This window comes from Saccopteryx leptura, chromosome 9, assembly GCF_036850995.1.
Source record: "Saccopteryx leptura isolate mSacLep1 chromosome 9, mSacLep1_pri_phased_curated, whole genome shotgun sequence".
NCBI lineage: Eukaryota > Metazoa > Chordata > Mammalia > Chiroptera > Emballonuridae > Saccopteryx > Saccopteryx leptura.
In genome coordinates, this window is record NC_089511.1 from 45,588,896 (window position 1) to 45,608,698 (window position 19,803).

Below are 19,803 nucleotides of genomic sequence, written 5' to 3' on the forward strand. Positions count from 1 at the left end.
TCTCCTTCTCCTTCTCCTTCTCCTTCTCCTTCTCCTTCTCCTTCTTCTCCTTCTCCTTCTCCTCCTTCTTCTCCTTCTCCTTCTCCTTCTCCTTCTCCTTCTCCTTCTCCTTCTCCTTCTCCTTCTCCTTCTCCTTCTCCTTCTCCTTCTCCTTCTCCTCCTTCTTCTCCTTCTCCTTCTCCTTCTCCTTCTCCTTCTCCTTCTCCTTCTCCTTCTCCTTCTCCTTCTCCTTCTCTCCCCTCCCCTCCCCTCCCCTCCCCTCCCCTCCCCTCCCCTTCTCTCTGTCTCTCCACTCTATAAAAAGAATAAAGTTTTTTTAATGTAAAAATAAAAATAATAGAGTGAGCCTCATCAGGCAGTGGCCCTGTGGGCATTGAGAGTCCAGGTTTGAAACCTGGAGGTCTCTGGCTTGAGCGCGGGCTCATCTGGCTTGATTGCAGGATCGCCATCTTGAGCAAGGGGTCACTGGCTCAGCTGCAGCCCCCCGGTCAAGGCACATATGAGAAAGCAATCAATGAACAATTAAGGTGCCGCAACTATGAGTTAATACTTCTCATTTCTCTCTCTTCCTGTCTCTCCCTGTCTGTTCCTTCATCTCTTTCTGTCTATTTAAAAAAAAAAAAATAATAGAGTGACTGAGAGCGAGACTCCTTAGATTGGTGAGGGAAGATCTCTTTAAGGAAGTGACATCAGCTGAGATTTAAGTGACAAGAAGGAGCCAATCATAGATAGGTGCAGGGGAAGAGGATTTCAGTTAACAAGAAAGAACTTGGTACAAAATGAGGTTGGAGAAGCCACCAGAGTCTTGCAGGGTCCTGTAGGACAACAAAAGAGGTTCAGGTTTAGTGTAGATCTTATTTAAGTTCATGGAAAGTCATTGGAGGATTTTAATCCAGAGAGGCAACATTTGATTTCCCTTTTAAAAAGATTTCTGGGAGGTCTGTTTACTTGGAGCAAGATTTTCTTTCCCCACACACACATTTCCCTCCACCCTTGCTTTATATATCCAAAGGGATTGACAGCCAGGCCAGTTTGCTCTATTTAGGTGTCCCACAGAAGACCAATAAGGTTAGTCACAGCCTTTGTCAGGTGTACCTCAGAACCCTTCTCTGCAGGAGCATGGAAGTTCAAGGAGATAGCAGGTAGCTCACTGTGCACAGCAGGTTCAGTGGGTCTCTGTGGAATTCTCAGTCCTCTTGGCAGCCAGAGGGGAATGGAGCCAAATGTGGTTTGGGAATGGAGCCAAGAGCACTGGTTGCAAGAAAGACAGGCAGGAAATGTGAGTGGAGACCTGGAGCTGGAGACACTTAGGAAATGGTTTTAGAGTAGTGTCCAGAAAGTGATCAACTGAAGAATAGGCCTGTTGTCTGCCCAGTTGACAGAGCTCTGTAGTTCCTGTCTAAGAGAGGAATTTAGACATTTTTTTGCTTGGGAGTTTTTGACTTTTGATATGTCCCCCTTGTCCTCAGGTTGACATTGTCTTGGCTCTTAGGTGTCTAGATGACAACCTCGTGTCTCTGGGAGACAAAGGGACTTCCCAACTCAGATGACTTATGTCAGGATTAGTCTCCAGAGGAATGAAGAAGGGGCTGGGAGAAATTCACCTCAAAGTAGATAGATGCGACCTTAGACATCAGAGCTGCACCTTTTATAGAATGGTAAAGCTAGATTAGAGGAGATGAGATTCCTCCAGCCTGTTGGAGATCTCTGTTAAAAGGCCTCTGTCAACGCCCTTACCCTTAGGCACCAGGAACAGTTACTGATCAGGTAGCTAACCACATTCTTGAGATCGCTGGGGTTACCACCTCACCACCCACATCCTGTCCTGGCTTTGTGGGACTTAGCTTGAAATAATATATAGAGTCCATAGAATCCTTTTATCAGGTGAGCAGTCACTTTGTCCAACTCTTGGAGTAAGTGGCCAGGACCACCAAATACCATGTTCTTGGAGTCATGCCTGCTTAGTCAAGTCACCTGTGGCCAGTACTTCATTAATTCAGATCTTTCCTATAATGTACAGCCTCTCCTATTTCCCATTTTTGGAAAACCTTAACAACTTACTTTCTGCTTTAAATCTATGTCTTTTGGCCCTGTAACAGCTAGGCCTGTGGGACAGCATCTTTTCATTAGTCTAGAATAGGTATCTTGAGTCCCAACCAAGACTTTTCTCTGGATCTGGAGATTAGATGGAGAGTTAGTTTAGTTTAGTATCTGGTGTTGGCTTCACCTTTCTCCCAGGAGTTCAGTAGAGTGGATGCCCTGAAAGAGGAAGGCATGAGACCGTGCCCCCAAGCACCAGGTCAGTTTCTAACCCCTTCATTTTATCTGACTCCCTTGCTTCCTTTTCCAGGAACCTGGAGAGGCGTGGCTGGACCAAGACCTCCCCCGATGTGAGCAGTTTTCCTCCTCCCCCCCACCACCTATTGCCACCACGCCAGGGAACGTCCTCAAGCCCTGGCCTTCAGGGAAGAGGTAACAGGAGCCCAGAGCCGAGACCATGTGACGGCGCTGGCCCTCGCCACCGCCGTCCCCCTCACCCTGGCCCCAGGCCCGGCACCATGATGTTCCGAGACCAAGTGGGCATCCTCGCTGGCTGGTTCAAGGGCTGGAATGAGTGTGAACAGACAGTGGCCCTGCTCTCACTTCTGAAGCGGGTCACCCGCACCCAGGCCCGCTTCCTGCAGCTCTGCCTGGAGCACTCCCTGGCAGACTGCAGTGACATCCACCTGCTGGAGTCAGAGGCCAACAGTGCTGGTAAGTCTCCATCCACAGAGATGGAAACAAGAGGGAGACTTGGAACAGGAATAGATATCAGATGGCTGAGGTAGCCTACCCAACAGTGGTGCTAAGAAATGTAGGTTCTAGACTTGTAGGTGGGTGGGGACTCCCTGACCTCTCAAGTTATCATCATGGGTCTCCTGCCATGGTGTCCTCAGGAGTGGAATGGAGGACTCCTGCGGGAGGGCAGTACAGATTGTAGCAAAGGAAGGATCACATAGAGTGGCTTGTCTGGATGGCTGAAAGGAACAGACTAAAGTCATTACCTATGAGAGGAGGATTGACAGTAACGAAAAATGATTTGACTTTGGATGATGGGTATACAACATAATCAACAGTACATAAGGTATAGTTTACCTGAAACCTATGTACTCTTTTTTTTTTTTTTTTTTTAACATGGGGGGGGCAGACAGACAAGAAGGGAGTCTACGGCCATACCACCCTGGACGCGCCCGATCTCGTCAGACAAGAAGGGAGAGAGATGGAGAGAGATGAGAAGCATCAACTCATAGTTGCAGCACCTTAGTTGTTCATTGATTACTTTTTCATACCTGCCTTGACTGGGGGTGCTCCAGCTGAGCCAGTGACCTTAGGCTTCAAGCCAGAGACCTTGGGCTTAAGCCAGTGACCATGGGGTCATACCTATGATCCCATGCTCAAGCCAGCAACCCCATACTCAAGCCAGATGAGCGCATGCTCAAGCTGGTGACCTCAGGGTTTCGGACCTGGGTTCTCTGCATCCCAGGCCAACATGCTGTTCACTGCACCACTGCCTGGTCAGGCTATACCTGTGTACTCTTGTTGATCAGTGTCACCCTGTTAAAATTAATTTTCTAAATAAAATGAAAAAGAAAAAGGGGGATTGAAGGTAAGAATTTATTTTGCAAGCTCCACGTATCAAAGCTGGGAGGGTATTTTAGAACTCTTCCAAACTGCCTGACCAGGTGGTGGCTCATTGGATAGAGCGTTGGACTGGGATGCAGAAGACCCAGGTTTGAGACCCTGAGGTCGCCAGCTTGAGCGCGGGCTCATCTGGTTTGAGCAAAAGTTCACTAGCTTGGACCCAAGGTCACTGGCTTGAGCAAGGGGTCACTTGGTCTGCTGAAGGCCCACGGTCAAGGCACATATGAGAAAGCAATCAATGAACAACTAAGGTGTTGCAGTGCGCAACGAAAAACTAATGATTGGTACTTCTCATCTCTCTGTTCCTGTCTGTCTGTCCCTGTCTATCCGTCTCTCTGACTCCCTCTCTCTCTCTCTCTCTCTCTCTCTCTCTGTCTCAAAAAAAAAAAAAAAAAGAACTCTTCCAGACTTACAAAGTCAAAGTCATCTTATAATATCCTTAACCTCCTAATGGTAAGTTGGACTTAAAACATAAACAGCTTCCATAGAGTTTTGAATTTAGATGTAGTCCATATCAGATCTCTTACCACTCAGCAGAGGTGCTCTGTGTCCTATGAGGTTGGCATTGGGATGGATAAGCCGGGTTTCTCTAGAACCTCTCCCGAGGGCCCTGGGCATAAACAGGAGTTAAGCCAGAGAACCATCTGAAGAGGCTCTACTGAAGCCATTCTGGCCTTTTGGGACCCCACAGGCCTGGATGGAGATCTGATGTCCTTGGACACAGGTAGAAGAGATGGAGGCCAGAGAAGAGGTCAAGTCATATACACCTGAATGTGGGCCTGGGTTTGGGTGACCCACTAGCTAGCATTCCCATATAAAGTGTGTCTAGACCCTTTCCACCTTCTTCCCCATAATAATTCACACTTAGCCAAGTACTGGCTTTACTTGTATCTTCAGAAGCGGTGTTCTTTGGTGACTCTAAAGTCAGACTGTCTAGGTTTAAGTCCCAGTTCTGTCACTTGCCATATAACCAAGTAACAACCTTTCGAAGCCTTGGTTTCCTTGTCTTGCAGGATGATATTTGTGCTTACCTTCTAGGGTGGTTATGAGCCCTGAGACTAGGTGCCTGGCAGGTAGTCAACACTCCATAAATGTCAGTTGTTGTTTTTACTGTCAGTAACTTTAGTCCTCAAAACAACCCCATGAGATAGATACTGTCATTATCCCCATTATATAGGTGAGGGAATAAGTGTGGGCTGCTAGGACTGGGATCAAGGGAGGCACAGAGCTATCTGGCTTCCCTTATCTCCCCAGGCCCGCATGTCTTTATGTTACCCAATTTTTATGTACAATTCACTGAAGCACAATGATTGTAGGAGAGGATGGTTCCTCGGGCCAGGAATTACACCAACTTAAGTCCCACTCTGGTGACAGTAAGCAGTAATAATCCAGCTTGACTGTAGCAGGCTTAGAGCTCAGCCATTTGACACCCATCCCTTCTTCCCCACCAGGGAGGACTCCCCTCTGCTCTAGTGTCAGGGATGGGAGTTTCATGGTTGTAATATGGCTCTGCCCCAAAAGCCGGGTTCCTCTGAGGCAGGCCAGTGTCTTACACAGCTTGTGAGGAACACTGGGTGCCAATATTGGCTATTTATCAGATTTACCATAGCTTATTACTGTTTACTTATTAGAGCAGTTTTATTTTTTGCCTTTGTTTTCAAAACTTGTAAAAGCAAACCATATGAAAGGTGAAAAATGAGGTCCCCCTTCCAGACTTCCACGTTCCCAGTTTCTGTATATTTTGTGAAATATGTGCATATATAAGCACATCCATATTCTCCCTCCAGCTTTTTCGTTGTTTTGTTTTAACACATAGAACACTGCATATTAACCATCTTGCTTTTTTTACTTAAGAACTTGAAAAACATTTCACATTTAGCAAATATATGTATACCTCATCATTATTAATGGCTGCTTAGTAGTAAGACTACAGAACACTTAATACCTGTGTATCAAGTAGTGCATTGCCTTTATTACTCATTAAACCCTCACAACAGCTTTGTGAGGTAGATCTTCCTATTTCCTCATTTTTCAGATGAAGAGACTGAGGTCTGGAGAGGTTTAGTGACTTGCCCGGAGTCATACAACTGGGTGGAGGTGGAGCTGGAATTTGACTTTAGAACTCTTCATCTTAACCAGTGGGCTCTACCTCATGCTATGTTCGGCCTTACTCTTTTTCTTCTTTTTTCTTTTTCTTTTTTTTAAAGAGAGAGAGACAGGAGGGGAGAGAGATGAGAAGCATTAACTCGTAGTTGCATCACTTTGGTTGTTCATTGATTTCTTCTCATACATGCCTTGACCAGGGGACTCAAGCCAAGCCAGCAGCCACGTGCCCAAGCTGATGAGCCTGCACTCAAGCCGGCAACCTCGGGGTTTCAAGCCTGAAACCTCAGCATCCCAGGTTGATGCTCTGTCCACTGTACCACCACTAGTCATGCATTACTTTTTTTTTTAATTGATTTTAGAGAGAGAGAAAGAGAAACATCGATTTGTTGTTCTATTTATGCATTCATTGCTTGATCCTTGTATGTGCTCTGAGTGGGAATCAACCCCACAACCTTGGCATAATAGGACAGTGCTCTAACCAACTGAACTACACAGCCAGAGCTCTGGCCTTACTCTTATAAGCAGTGCTTCAGTGCACTACTTTAAGCATCTCTAGGATAAATTCCTAGAATTCTGTGGGACTTCTAGTTTGAAGTTATGAGCATTTACAGTATTTGTTGTCACATTGTCCTTAAAAGACATAATACACTTATACAAAGAACCTGAGGCCCATCCAGAATGTTTTGCATTGGTATGTTGGAGGTAATACCTAGCTAGGATTGAGATTGCTATGGAACAATTGACTAATGAATGAATATATGACTCAAGGTTTTTATCCTAAGTCCCATGTCAGATGGTGAGACTATAACAAGCTGATACTTATATAAATGGAGAAGTAGGGAAAACTTAGAATGAAAAAGAGAGGGAGGACCATGGTATGTGCCAGAGAGTAAGCAGGAAGCCTGCCAGGATTAGAGCAAAGCATGAGTAGAGAGAAATTGAGTAGGGTCTTGAATGCCTCTTTCCTAATAAACTGGGGGCTCTAAGACGAAGGAGGTCTGTGTCTCCTGACACGTTCCTACCCTCAAGTAGAACAGCCTCCCTGCCTCATGAAAGAAGCTGTGTGCATCCTCTGTTTTTCCTCCTGTGTTCATGTGACCTTCCCATTCCCTGTGTTTCCCATACTTATACCATTGGCAGAATCACCTGCTGGGGGAGCAGGTGACTATTAAAATCCAGATCCCTGGACCCACTAAGTTAGAATCCTGAGTGTATGGGACTGGGAACAAGTACCCAGGTTCTTCTACTGACCAGGCAGTTTGAAAGATGATGCCCTGCTGGATGATTTATTTGTCATGGGACAAATGAGAATAGGGATCAGAACACCTCGGACTTCCAGATTCAGTTCTGCGACCACCTCCTGAGACCTGAGCCATCCCCACCCCTCTTGGGCCTGAGAGTCCATCTAGGCAGTGAAAGGGTTATTATACTCTCCCAGTATCTTTTGAGCTCTGAAAGAATGTGCCAAAGAGTGAGAGTTACAACCATGCATATTACTTTGTTTGGGGGCCCAGCACAAATTTTTTTTCTTGTGACAGAAACAGAGAGACAGGAAAGGAGAGAGATAGAAGCATCAATTCTTTGTTGCGGCACCTTAGTTGTTCATTGATTGCTTTCTCTATGTACCTTGACAGGGAGCTACAGCAGACCAAGTGACCCCTTGCTCAAGCTAGCGACCTCACAGTTTTGAACCTGGGTCCTCTGTGTCGCAGTCCCATGCTCTATCCACTGCACTATTGCCTGGTCTGGTGCAGTACAGTTTTGTTTTGTTTTTAAGATTTTATTTATTTTTTAGAGAGTGGAGAGAGAGCAAGAGGGAAAGAAGCAGGAAGCAACTCATAGTTGCTTCTTGTATGTACCTCGACCAGGAAAGCCCAGGGCCTTGAACCAGCGACCTCAGCATTCCAGGTCAATGCTTTATCCACTGCAACACCACAGATCAGGCCAGCACATTCTTCTAAAGCAGTAATTCTTCCTTTTGTCCCCACCAAGATGTGCACCTACCTCACAAATCAGATCTTGAGTTTATAGTATCCACCAATTCTCTGATAAAAGCTTCCTATTACAGGGTCTGAAGGGCTGAATCCCCTTCAGGCCAGCAGGGCTGAATGGTGAGGCAGGTCCTCTTCTTTCTGGGTTTATATTTCTTGTCTAACACACCCAACTCTGCATCCTCCTCCTGTTTTCCCAGGGAGACCCTGGGTTCAAGTTTGGGTTTAGATCAGAGCTGCCCAGCTGCCCTTTAGAAAGGGCAGGGAATGCATAGGACTTGATCTAGGTAAGTGGGTCCTAACTCTGGCTTCATGTCAGAATCACTCAGGCTCTATTAAATGAACCTGAGGCCCGGGTTCTATCCCCAGAGATTCTGGTGTATTTTAAGCTCCCTAGCTGGCTCTTGTGTGCACCCAGTGGAGAACCACTTGTCTTGATGCTATCGCTCATTCTAGATGGGCCCAGAGAGGTGATAAGGCAGGGGTCCCCAAATTTTTTACTCGGGGCCAGTTCACTGTCCCTCAGACCGTTGGAGGGCCGCCACATACAGTGCTCCTCTCACTGACCACCAATGAAAGAGGTGCCCCTTCTGGGAGTGCGGTGGGGGCCAGATAAATGGCCTCAGGGGGCCATAGTTTGGGGACACCTGTTAGGGGTACTGTCATGGGGGCTGTGGAAGGAGGCTCTGGTCTGGGCTGTCTCTTCCTCTCATGCAACTGGGAAGTTCCACAGCCCAGGCAGCCAGTGTTGGTTTCATGAAAGCAGAATCTGAGACAACACCCTGGAGCAAGCAAGGAGAGGCTCCAAGTTTTCCCTTGTCATCTCTGTTTCTTCTCCCAGTGCTCTCTTCCCTGCCTTGACTTATAACAGTTATTCTGTCTCTCATTTCCCCTGATGCTGACTTGGACCAGAAGGATGGGGCCAAGGAAGCTGAAATCCCCTTCCCTCCCTGGTCCTATACCTTCCTGGGCCACATTTCCTGCATTTCTTTCCTCCTCCTGTCCTCTTGAGTCAGACTCACTGTATCTAACAGGTTTAAGCCCCTCCCTTTCTGGCTCACTGGATCTGGGTGGAGAAACTGAGGTCAGGAGGGGGCCATGGCTGAGTGAGTCACTAGAGCTCAACTCTGAGATGCCTCCACCCTCCCCTTTCAAGTTCTACTGACACAGTTTATCAAAAATGTGGGTCCCTGGCCTCCCCCATGTTTGTGTGAGCTGGAGTGAGGCAGAGAAGGGCATGTTTGGAGCCGAACCCCAGTCCCTTTAACTGGTACCTGAGGCTGCATGATTGTTGCAACAGCCCCACACATAAAAATGAGTTTGCTGTTATGGCACTGTCCAAGATATATTTGGCTTCTGTGATTTGCCAGGACCCAGGGTCATGACCTACTTAGCTCTTGTCACCTGGCCAAGAAGGGCACTCATATGTAGTCTATCTTGTCTTCTCCATGCCTGTGAAGTTCAGGTTTACAGCTTAGCAAGAAGCAGCAGTTGGCATCACGGCATTCCTTAGTCCCCATCCCCATCTGCCCACCTCCAGAATTTTATCATTGCTTGTTTTGCTTCTAGCTCAGTAGAACCAGAGACGCGTGTGTTTTGGTAAATGACCACATGAAATTCCCCATCCCTGTTGGGAATCTTAAGAGGGAGACTCAGATGTGCCCTCCTATGTGAATTGCTCCCTTTAACCCTGAAACAGCATGGGCTGCAGATCTTCAACCAGGAACAGTAACAGTTCAAATGCGTGGAGCATTTAACATGTGTTCAAGATGCTGTACACAATTGTCTGGCTAAATTTTTACCACAATTCTGTGATAAAGGGGATTTTACTACCCCCATTAAACAGAAAAGGAGACCAAGGTCCAGAGAGGTTACAGACTTGCCTATAATTAAGTTGACCTAGTACATGGGGCCAGAGCTGGATTTTTCCTTTTTTTTCTGTTTTTCTTGGGGGGGAGCTGGATTTTTTTAATCCAAGCAAGTTTGCTTGTTTGCTCTTACTCAGTATACTCTGCTAGATCACAAGACAGGGTAACCTGAGGTCAGAGAATCCTAGAGAGAGCACATTATATATACATAGACACCACTACCTTCCAGGGGGCCATCTGGGTCCAATTGTGCAGGTATTCATTGGGCCCCTGCTCTGCCTTAACACTGAGCCAGACTTTTCTGATCTGGGCAGGAAATGAGAAGTTCCATCACTACCCATCATCTGCAGCCCCAGCTGAGCTCACCCCAAGGGGCCTGAGGCTGCGCAAATTCCTTGGACCAGTTCCAGTGTTCACTGATGCTTCCCAGTCATGGGAGGCCCCTCCTCCCCAACACACCACCACAGAGACACATGAACACATTTCCCTGGGGTCAGCTTCCATTTGTCCAAAACCACTTTTCCCTTTCTCCACAGTAGAACAAGGTCTTTCATTGAGCCCAACCCTTGAGGCTGTTCTGTCACGTCCCCTGGCAGTACCAGAGGAGAATCTGTGTCCCTTACCCTTGGGGTCCTGGCAGTACCCTGGGTTGGGGGAGGGACTAGACAAGGCTTCTGTCTGTCCCAGATACTTCTGGCTACCCTGAAGGCCTAAACAACAGCATTTGAGAACATCAGGGTAGGGCTGAAAGGGTAGGCTGACTGCTGGAGAAGGAAAAAACAATCTTTGAGTCACTTACTGAGTGCTTACTGTAGGAAGATTTTGTTAGGTGCTTTCCATTGTCTCCCTAAATCCTCTCGACAGCCCTATAATCCCTCTTTTACAGAGAAGGAAGCATATTGCCCATACAGCTGCATGACACAGCTAGGATGCAAGTCCTTGACTTTGTTCCTATTTTTGACCACTCTTTCTTCCTCTCATCAAGAACGAAAAGCTAAAGGACTAAGGGAAATGAGGTATCAGGGGGTTCCTTCCCATGTAATCCAGTACCAGATAGAGGTGGGAGGGTAGGAAAAGTGAAGGTTCCCTTAAGTCAGGAATGCCTGTCTCACCTTGGGAAGATCTTGAGATATGGAGATGACTTAAGAGACAGCTTTGTGGTCATGGGAGCAGGTTTAAGAGAAGAAACAAATGGAGAGGATGAGGTTTCACAGCCTGGAGTGGCAGGTCCTGAAGGAGATATGGAAAGCCAGGGACAGGGAAGAAGAGACCTGTCATTGGAGAGATAGTAGAGGATTGTGGGTCAAGTTCTTCCCAATTCTGGAGGCAAACAGCCCTGGGTTTAGATCTTGGCTCTGTCATTTTAGGGAAGTGACTTCACCTCTCCAAATCTATTTTCTCATCTATAAGATGAGGATGCTAAAACAGGGTTGGGATGAAAATGAAAAACAACCATGTTTTTAACACAATGTCTGGCACATAGTAAATGCTCAGTTACTACTGTTATACAGTACAGTAGTACCCCCATATGTGTGGTTTTGCTTATCATGGTTTTAATTACCCATAGTCAAATGTCCAAAAATATTAAATGGAAAATTCCAGAAATAATTCATAAATTTTAAATTGTGTGCCATTCTGAGTAGCATGATGAAATCTCACACCATCCCACTCCATCCCACCTGGGATGTTAATCATCCGTTTGTCCAGCGTATCCACATTGTATATGCTACCCTCCCACAAGTCAGTTAGTAACCATCCTAGAGTTATCAGATTGGTTATCAGATATTTTAGGAGAGAGAGACCATATTCACATAACTTTTATTACAATATAGTTTTAAAATTGTGTTCTGTTATTAGTTATTGTATGTATGTATGAAGGAGAAATAGTATATGTAGTACCATCTGTGGTTTCAGGCATCAGCTGGGGATCTCGGAACATATTCCCAGTGGATAAGGTGGGAGGCTACTGTATTACTATTCTGTTTTGGTCAGTACTATGGGCATAACATGAATTGATGACTCTGAATAAATGGACAAATCCCTGGGCACTTCAACAAAGGTTCTCTAGGAAGTTTGGTGCAGAGAGGCCCAGGCCAAGAAAAGGTGCAGTTATATATGGCCAAAAGTTGGGAGTTGTGTGTGAGTCTTTTCATAGAGCTACAGATTTAAGCAGAATTAGGAGTTCATGCGAATTCCTAGGCCATAATTTCTAAATAGGTCATTAAAAAAGAGGTTCAAAAGGGTTTTTGTGCAAGGCTCCCAGTGGCCAGGTGTCAGCCTATAGTGCGGGCAGAGGAGACCAGAGATCCTTGGAATTTAAGCCCTAAGGATGTTATGTTGAGACACTGTCAGATGCAGAGGGATCTAGATCAGAGCCCACTTAAAATCCAGGTGCCTAGGCCCTGGCCGGTTGGCTCAGTGGTAGAGCGTCGGCCTGGCGTGCAGAAGTCCCGGGTTCGATTCCCGGCCAGGGCACACAGGAGAGGTGCCCATCTGCTTCTCCACCCCTCCCCCTCTCCTTCCTCTCTGTCTCTCTCTTCCCCTCCCGCAGCTGAGGCTCCATTGGAGCAAAGATGGCCCGGGCGCTGGGGATGGCTCCTTGGCCTCTGCCCCAGGCGCTAGAGTAGCGCTGGTCGCAACAGAGCGACGCCCCAGAGGGGCAGAGCATCGCCCCCTGGTGGGCAGAGCGTCGCCCCCTGGTGGGCGTGCCGGGTGGATCCCGGTCGGGTGCATGCGGGAGTCTGTCTGACTGTCTCTCCCCGTTTCCAGCTTCAGAAAAATACAAAAAAAAAAAAAAATTACAGGTGCCTAGAATTTGAGGCTCTCCTTTATTATATACATGCCCATCCCCAGCCTCTCTGTTTCCTGTGCCTGGAATTGGCTTGTGCCAACTGGGTATTTGAAAGGAAGGAACCATGGTAAGATAAAATAACTGATACTAGATACTGCTAATGTTTACTGAGGACTTACTACTCCGTGCTATGGCCTCAATTCATAGCAGCCATGCCACATAGGAATGATTCTGAGCCCAAATTTTATAAAGTACAACTCAGTGAAGTGATCACCTTTGTCCAGAGTCCTATATTCATTAAGTGGGAGAGAAGGGACCTAAGCCATGTCTTTCCCTTTTTCATTGCCTATCCCTTGGAGTCCTAGCTTTGTCTGTTAGAGACAGCTCCTTTGTCCGTTTCCAGGACCTTGCCAGTAGCCCAATGGCTCATTTCTCAGACCCACCTTGTTAGATGTTTGCAAATTGTTACCTTGGCTGCAGGTATTAGCTCAGTTGCCCTTGAGTGAGAGCAAACTTGGTCCCAGTCCTTGATCATTATGTATTTTCTCAAGTATTGGTATTCTTTGTCCCTTTTCTTTGCCCTGTCAGCATTACTCCCATCCTCTACTTTATTAAGCTAGTCGTGGAAGGAGTAACAGAGTTTTCAAGGACAGTCAAATCTATAGCAGTTCATCCCAAAACATCCTTTATATAGTCAGCCTGGGTCCTTATTCTTAGGGAGCTACCTTCTGGGTCAAGAGGGGAAACCTGGCTCATCTCCACAGGACAGACTCAGGCCCTCGGACCATGGGATTTGGAGGAGACATCACCAGATCACTATGGCATGAAGTAGCCAAAAAAGGCTTCCCAGAGGAAGGCAAGTTTTGGCAGTCATGAAAGACATAGAATTTGGCCCTGGCTGGTAGCTCAGTGGATAGAGTGTTGGCCCAGCGTGGTTTGGTCCCCAGGCAGGGCACACAGGAGAAGCGACCATCTGCTTCTCTTCTCCTCCCTCTCCCCCTTCTCTCTCTCCCTCCCCCTCTCACAGCCAGTGGCTAGATTGGTTCGAACATTGGCCCCTAGCTCTGAACACAGCTCTGGTGGTCCAATCAATGGCCTTGGGCACTAAGGATAGCTTGATTGATTCATGTGTCGGCCCCAGATGGGAGTTGCTGGGTGGGTTCTGCTCGGTGCCTGCACAAGTCTGTCTCTATCTCCCCTCCTCACACTTCAAAAAAAAAAAAAAATAGAGAGACATAGAATTTGGATAGGAGGAAGGAGATTGTTATAGGCTAAGGCCTTGAATCGTAGCCTGAGCAGAAGCTTAGGTGAATGTGGCATGCAGAGAGACCCAGGGAAGATGGGGATATCCTGAGCTGAGTCTTTATCTGGAGGAATAGGAGGTAGGGAGTGCCCTGGAAATAATGGTGATGTTGGTAGGAGTTCTTGAACTTAAGTCTGTTGGTGCTGGTTACCTCTGTAACTTCCTGGTCAGGTACCTGAGATTCTAGTTGCTTTAGGAAGGTAAATTTGCCTGGGTTTATGGAACAGGTTGGAGGGGGGAAATATGGTGGCAGAGGGACCAATTATACAAGAGCAAGCATTTATTAAATGTGTTCTATATGCCAGGTCACTTTCCATTTTTTATTAGCTCATTGAATCTCAAAGCAACACTAAAGTGAGCATTATATTTCCAAAATTTTTCAGGTGAGGAAATCAGAGTGAGGTTCAAGGTGACATTCCCAAAGTCACTAGGTAGTAAGTTGGGGGGTGTCCTCACTGTGATTTTAGACCCCAGGCTTTTACTCATTGTCCTTTGTAATAAGGAAGGAGGCGGTTTGGGTAGGGAGAGTGGGTAGGGGCCCTGAAGATAGAGCAAGAAGAGTAGGCCCTGGAGATAGCAGAAGTAGCTCAGATCAGATTCCAGAGTAGCAAATGTGGCTGATTGAGAGCTACAGCAGGCTTTTGAAAGTATGAGTGATGAAACCAGGAAAAATTATTTGGAAGTAGGGCGAGCACCTGTATAAGTGGGGGTCACAAAAGAAGGGAAAAGAGATCGGAGGTGAGAAAGCAGGTTATAGGCACTTCCGGGTTTAAGGAACTCACTGCCTTGGCTCCCCTGACATTCTCTCTTGTCTTTGTCTCCTCTGCAGCAGTCGTCAGCCAGTGGCAGCAGGAGTCCAAAGAGAAGGTGGTGTCTCTCCTGCTGTCCCACCTGCCCCTGCTTCAGCCACGCAACACGGAGGCCAAGTCGGAATACATGAGGCTGCTGCAGAAAGTGCTGGCCTACTCAATTGAGAGCAATGCCTTCATTGAGGAGAGCCGCCAGCTGCTCTCTTATGCCCTCATCCACCCAGCCACCACATTGGAGGACCGCAACTCACTGGCCCTCTGGCTGAGCCATCTGGAAGAGCGGCTGGCTAGCGGCTTTCGCACCCGGCCTGAGCCCACTTACCACTCACAACAGGGCTCAGATGAGTGGGGTGGGCCTGCAGAGCTGGGCCCTGGGGAGGCAGGGCCAGGTTGGCAAGACAAGCCACCCCGGGAAAATGGACACATGCCCTTCCATCCACCCAGCTCAGTGCCACCAGTCATCAACAGTATTGGGAGCAGCGCAAATGCAGGTGATGGGGTAGTGGATCCCAGGAGGCCATGCCTAATTGAAAAGGGACAGACTGGGCTCTCTCTTTACTTACTCTGTGGCCCTGGGCAAGTCACATAACCTCTCTGGGCCTCACCTTACAAGGCAGTGTAGAGGTTGTAAACTGGCATTCCCAGAGCTATCTCTGACCTACAGACTCAACAAAACTTTGGTTTTGTTTTGTTTTTAAATAAATTTGATAATATAAGGAATCAGGAATTTGTTTCCTAAAAATCCACCTTTTAACTTCTCTGACAGTTCAAGGCCTATATTCCTGGTGGCAACAGTAAGATGGAATTTAATATTGGTCACCCCTTTTACACCCTTCACAAGTGTCCAAGTCAGCCTCTGCCTCTATCAGCCTACTCCACACCCCCTCCCCCTTTGGGCATATCTGATACCTGCCTGGTCTCTGAAGGCATTAAGTTAATGACTTTAATTTGAGCCCCTTCTAGCTCAAACAGTCGCTATTTTTGTATATGGCTTGGCTAAAAGTGCTGTTTTTGAAAAATCTGTTTCCAAGCCTGTTCACATAAGCTGTAATGCAGGCTGCTGTGCATTCGTAATAGCAACATTGCTGAGCATTGACTGTGCTTCATACCATTTTTTTTTTTTTTTTTTTTTTTAGAAAATTACATTTAACAGGCTAACATGATCAATAAGAGTTACATAGGTTTCAGGTAAACATTTCTGTAGCATTTGAACTGTTGATTATGTTGTGTATGCATCACCCAAAGTCAAATCATTTTCTGTCACCTTATATTTGTTCCTCTTTATACTCTTCCCCCCCCCCCACCCCTTCCTCATACAAGCACTTTTTACCATGATCTCATTTAATCATCACAAACTTATAATTAGCCCCATTCCACAGGTGAGGACACTGAGACTTAAGAGGTGAAGTCATGTTTTCAAGGTCACACACAGAATAAGTGGTGGAACTGGCCAAGGTTCAGACCCAGGAAGTCTGCCACTAGAGCCTGCCTCTGACCACTACACTGCCCTCAAACTAAGTGGCTGTGAAGGGGCTCTCTTACTAAGCACCCTGGAGGCTGGGGTGAGCAGGTATTCCAGTGAGTTTTTTAAATGAACAGGATAATAGAATGATGTCTCTAAAGCTTGGTAAAATGACATGCGTGACTCAAGGCAAGAGGTTTCTAAGATTTATCCATGTGGTGGCCTCCTTTGATGGGCACTGGTTAAATAAAGCAGGCCTGGAAGGAGTGGCAGTGAAATGTCATCTATGCCAGTGTGTGGGGTGAACCCTGGCTCTCTGGTGCCCAGCTGTATGGCACCTAATAGACATCAGTTACCACCCTGAGCCTTTTTCTTCTCCAGTTAAATATGTATCTCCTGTTTGCCTGCCTCCCTCCTATGTGCTGGCGAGAATCAGGGAAGAGAGGGGACATTGCTGGGAACTCAGGCAACCCTAGGTATTCTCTAGTCTCAGAGCATGACAATTTCTGGGTCCAGGTTGGGAGGATATATTAATAGTGATAATTCTCATTAAAATATATTGAGTGTTGCCTGACCAGGAGGTTGCGCAGTGGATAGAGCGTAGGACTGGGATGCAGAGGACCCAGGTTCAAGACCCCGAGGTCGCCAGCTTAAGCACGGGCTCATCTGGTTTGAGCAAAGCTCACCAGCTTGGACCCAAGGTCGCTGGCTTGAGCAAGGGGTTACTCGATCTGCTGAAGGCCCACGGTCAAGGCACATATGAGAAAGCAATCAATGAACAACTAAGGTGTCACAACGAAAAACTGATAATTGATGCTTCTCATCTCTCTTCGTTCCTGTCTATCCCTCTCTCTGACTCTCGCTCTGTCTCTGTAAAAAAAAAAAATACTCGCTCTGTCTCTGTAAAAAATATGTATATATATTTTTTAAATATATATATTTTAAATATATATATATATTAAGTGTTTAGTCTTTGCTTAGAGCTGTTCTAAGAACTTTATACCAATACATTCATTGGCTGTCACAGAAAAGTCACTTGTCCATGGTGTGTAGCCAGAATTTAAATCCAAGCAGTCTGGCTCCACTGCTCATACTCTTAACTACTGTGCTATATTGCCTCCATCTAAAAGTGACCCTCCCAAAGATGCTCAGACCTCATCAAGAAGAGGGTCCCCATATATTTCTTCTTCTCCACAACAAAGACTGCAACTATTGCAGGACTAAGCTGGAACAGTGTTGGTTGGGAGTTTGAAGAAGAGAAAAAGGAATTGGGCATTCCAGAGAGAGAGCACAGCATAAATTGAAGGCAGTAGGGTGGCAAATTGGAGAAGACAATATGCAGACATGTCTGGCAGGGCTGAAGAGGTTCAAGGATTTAAATGAGTAATAGTAATAGCAAATATGTGTGTTTACCATGTATCTGCCCTTGTGCCAAGGACTTCACATTGAAATGGAGGCCGGAGGGCAAATGAAATGATTTGTCCAGGATCATGTAGTTAGTAGGTGGCAGAGCCAAGATTAAAACTCAGATCTGCCTTTGCTCCCAAATCTCAGCATATTAGGGCCACATTGTGGGGAGCCTTGAAGGATAGAATGACTTTTCAATTTCAAGCAGTTGTAGGAAACAGGAAACCATTAAATTTTTTTTGAGTAGGGAGCAAGGATTGGCTTGTAAGAGCAGGCACTGTAGGTTTGAGGTACTGCCAAAGACAGACCAGGGTTTCTTGGAGAGAGTGAGGTCCTGGATCTCTGGCCAGCATTCCTGTTTTTATAGTTCTCATGCTGTGGTCAGCCTCCACCCCAGTGTGGGACTAAGCAGGGCTCCTCAGAAACTGCACAATCATTCCCATCAGTATAATTTCCTGCCCTGTCAGCCTTGCCTGCCTCCTTGGCTGAGAAGGGAGGGAGGAGGAGGCCAGAGGCACCAAGACAGGCGTATAAAGACCTATATTGAGGGTTCAAAGTGTGCCATCTTCTGGAAGCACAGAGGCTTGAAAAGAGCCCTAAACAGAGGACCTCATAGGTCATGGGCAGGGAAAAAGGCTGGCCTTAAGGAGTGGGCCAGTGTACTGCCCTTTTCTTTCTCTCAGGTGACTTCCTGGCTAGGAGCATAGATACTGTCACAGGTAAGGGAAGGTGCTTTGGGGCTGTAAGAAGCTGGTGTTAATGGAGCACTGGCAGGAATCCCATCCTTTCCATCAGAAATAAGGCTGGGGTTCTTCTGCTTCTGCCTCTGTCTCTGCCTCCCATTTCTCTATGGGAACTGGGACAGAGGGCTTCAGTTCCCTGGGCCTCAATGTTCTCACCTACCTAGAATGAGGCCTTTGACTTTGTTTCTTTTCTTTTTCTTGTATATGGGGTACTCCGATTCCCTGTGTTGAGTTCAGAGGCCTTGTTAGCACCCTTGGGATCATGAGTGCCCTCCTTTTGACCTTTAGGAAACTTTGAGGGCTTCTGCATATTGGTCCCTTGGCTCCTGGTCCTGGGAATGCAGAAATGATTGGTCAAGGTTACCATCCTATATAATCCCAGAGTCCAGTGCTAGAGAGATAGGTTAGTGAAGAAGGCAGTAAGTGCTTGGCCTGAGGCAGTAGCAGCTCAGAGACCCAGCGAATACAAAGGAATAAGTCCCAGAAGAGGGAATGCTAAGGAAGGAGAGAAAGTTGAAGTGGCTGGCAAATGAGAATGGAGGAGTGGTGAGCTAGGCAGAGGAGTATCATATGTAAAGAAAGGTCTGCCCTGACTGGCGGTGACGCAGTGGATAGAGCTTCGGACTGGGATGCGGAGGACCCAGGTTCGAGACCCCGAGGTCGCCAGCTTGAGCGAGGCCTCATCTGGTTTGAGCAGCTTCTTTGAGCCCAAGGTCGCTGGCTCAAGCAATGGGTTACTCGGTCTGCTGAAGGCCCACGGTCAGGGCACGTATGAGAAAGCAATCAATGAACAACTAAGGTGTTGCAGTGCGCAACGAAAAGCTGATGATTGATGCTTCTCATCTCTCCGTTCCTGTCTGTCCCTGTCTGTCCCTCTCTCTGACTCTCTCTCTCTGTTTCTGAAAAAAAAAAAAGAAAGGTCTGGAAACTGTTGGAGCCTGTCCTGTCCTGAGAATGGTAAAAAGTCAAGTTGGATTCCTCTTCCTACCTCAGGAATGGGATGGATGGAGGGAGAGTATGCAATGTCCTGTGTAAGAGGGCCTGGATTCTCCCTGATTTGGGCGTAGTCCAGGAAAAATTTGTGAGAGGTGGCAAAGTGCAAGGACAGGGATGTTGAGAGAGCAGTTTATTTCGTGCATTTACTTTATAAGTACTAAAGAAACCCCTTGGGCTCCACTGTAATTACAGAGGATACAAAGATAGCGAGGACAGGACAGGTCCTTACTGTCACAGATCTATTGAATCAGGGGCATATAGTTAATAAGTAAAACAAATAACTAGAGATTATTTCAGGTTGTGTTACGTATTTTAAGAAAGATAAGACAGTGTATTAAGATTGAGTAACAGGATTGGCGGGGACAACTACTTCATATTGAGGGTTCAGGGAAGGCCTTGGGAGAGGTGACACTTGCCGAGATGAGACCTGAGGGAGCCAACTGCTAAGATCAGGAAGACAAGAAAGAGCAAGTGCAAAAGTCCTGAGGCTGGAACAAGCCAGTGTTTCAGGAACAAATGTGGGTAGGGGGCAAAGGCTAGAAAGGTTTGATTCAAAGAATGAATGGGGAATTATAGGTCAGAGATGAGTAGGGCCCAGGTCCTACAGCCTTGCAGTGGTGTGTGTGAAAGAGTTTGAATTTTATTC

General features: G+C 46.8%; 1 protein-coding gene across 2 annotated transcripts in view; it reads left to right on the forward strand.

Moving 5' to 3' along the window:
- Positions 1–19,803, forward strand: part of SAMD4B (sterile alpha motif domain containing 4B) — a 45,670-nt gene that overhangs the window by 15,244 nt on the left and 10,623 nt on the right. For both annotated transcript variants that reach the window (XM_066348231.1, XM_066348232.1), the window contains exons 2-3: positions 2,351–2,754; positions 14,570–15,040. In XM_066348231.1, coding sequence (XP_066204328.1) covers positions 2,559–2,754; positions 14,570–15,040 — 667 coding nt within the window. In that variant the 5' untranslated portion in view covers positions 2,351–2,558. The remainder of the gene's footprint in view (positions 1–2,350; positions 2,755–14,569; positions 15,041–19,803) is intronic.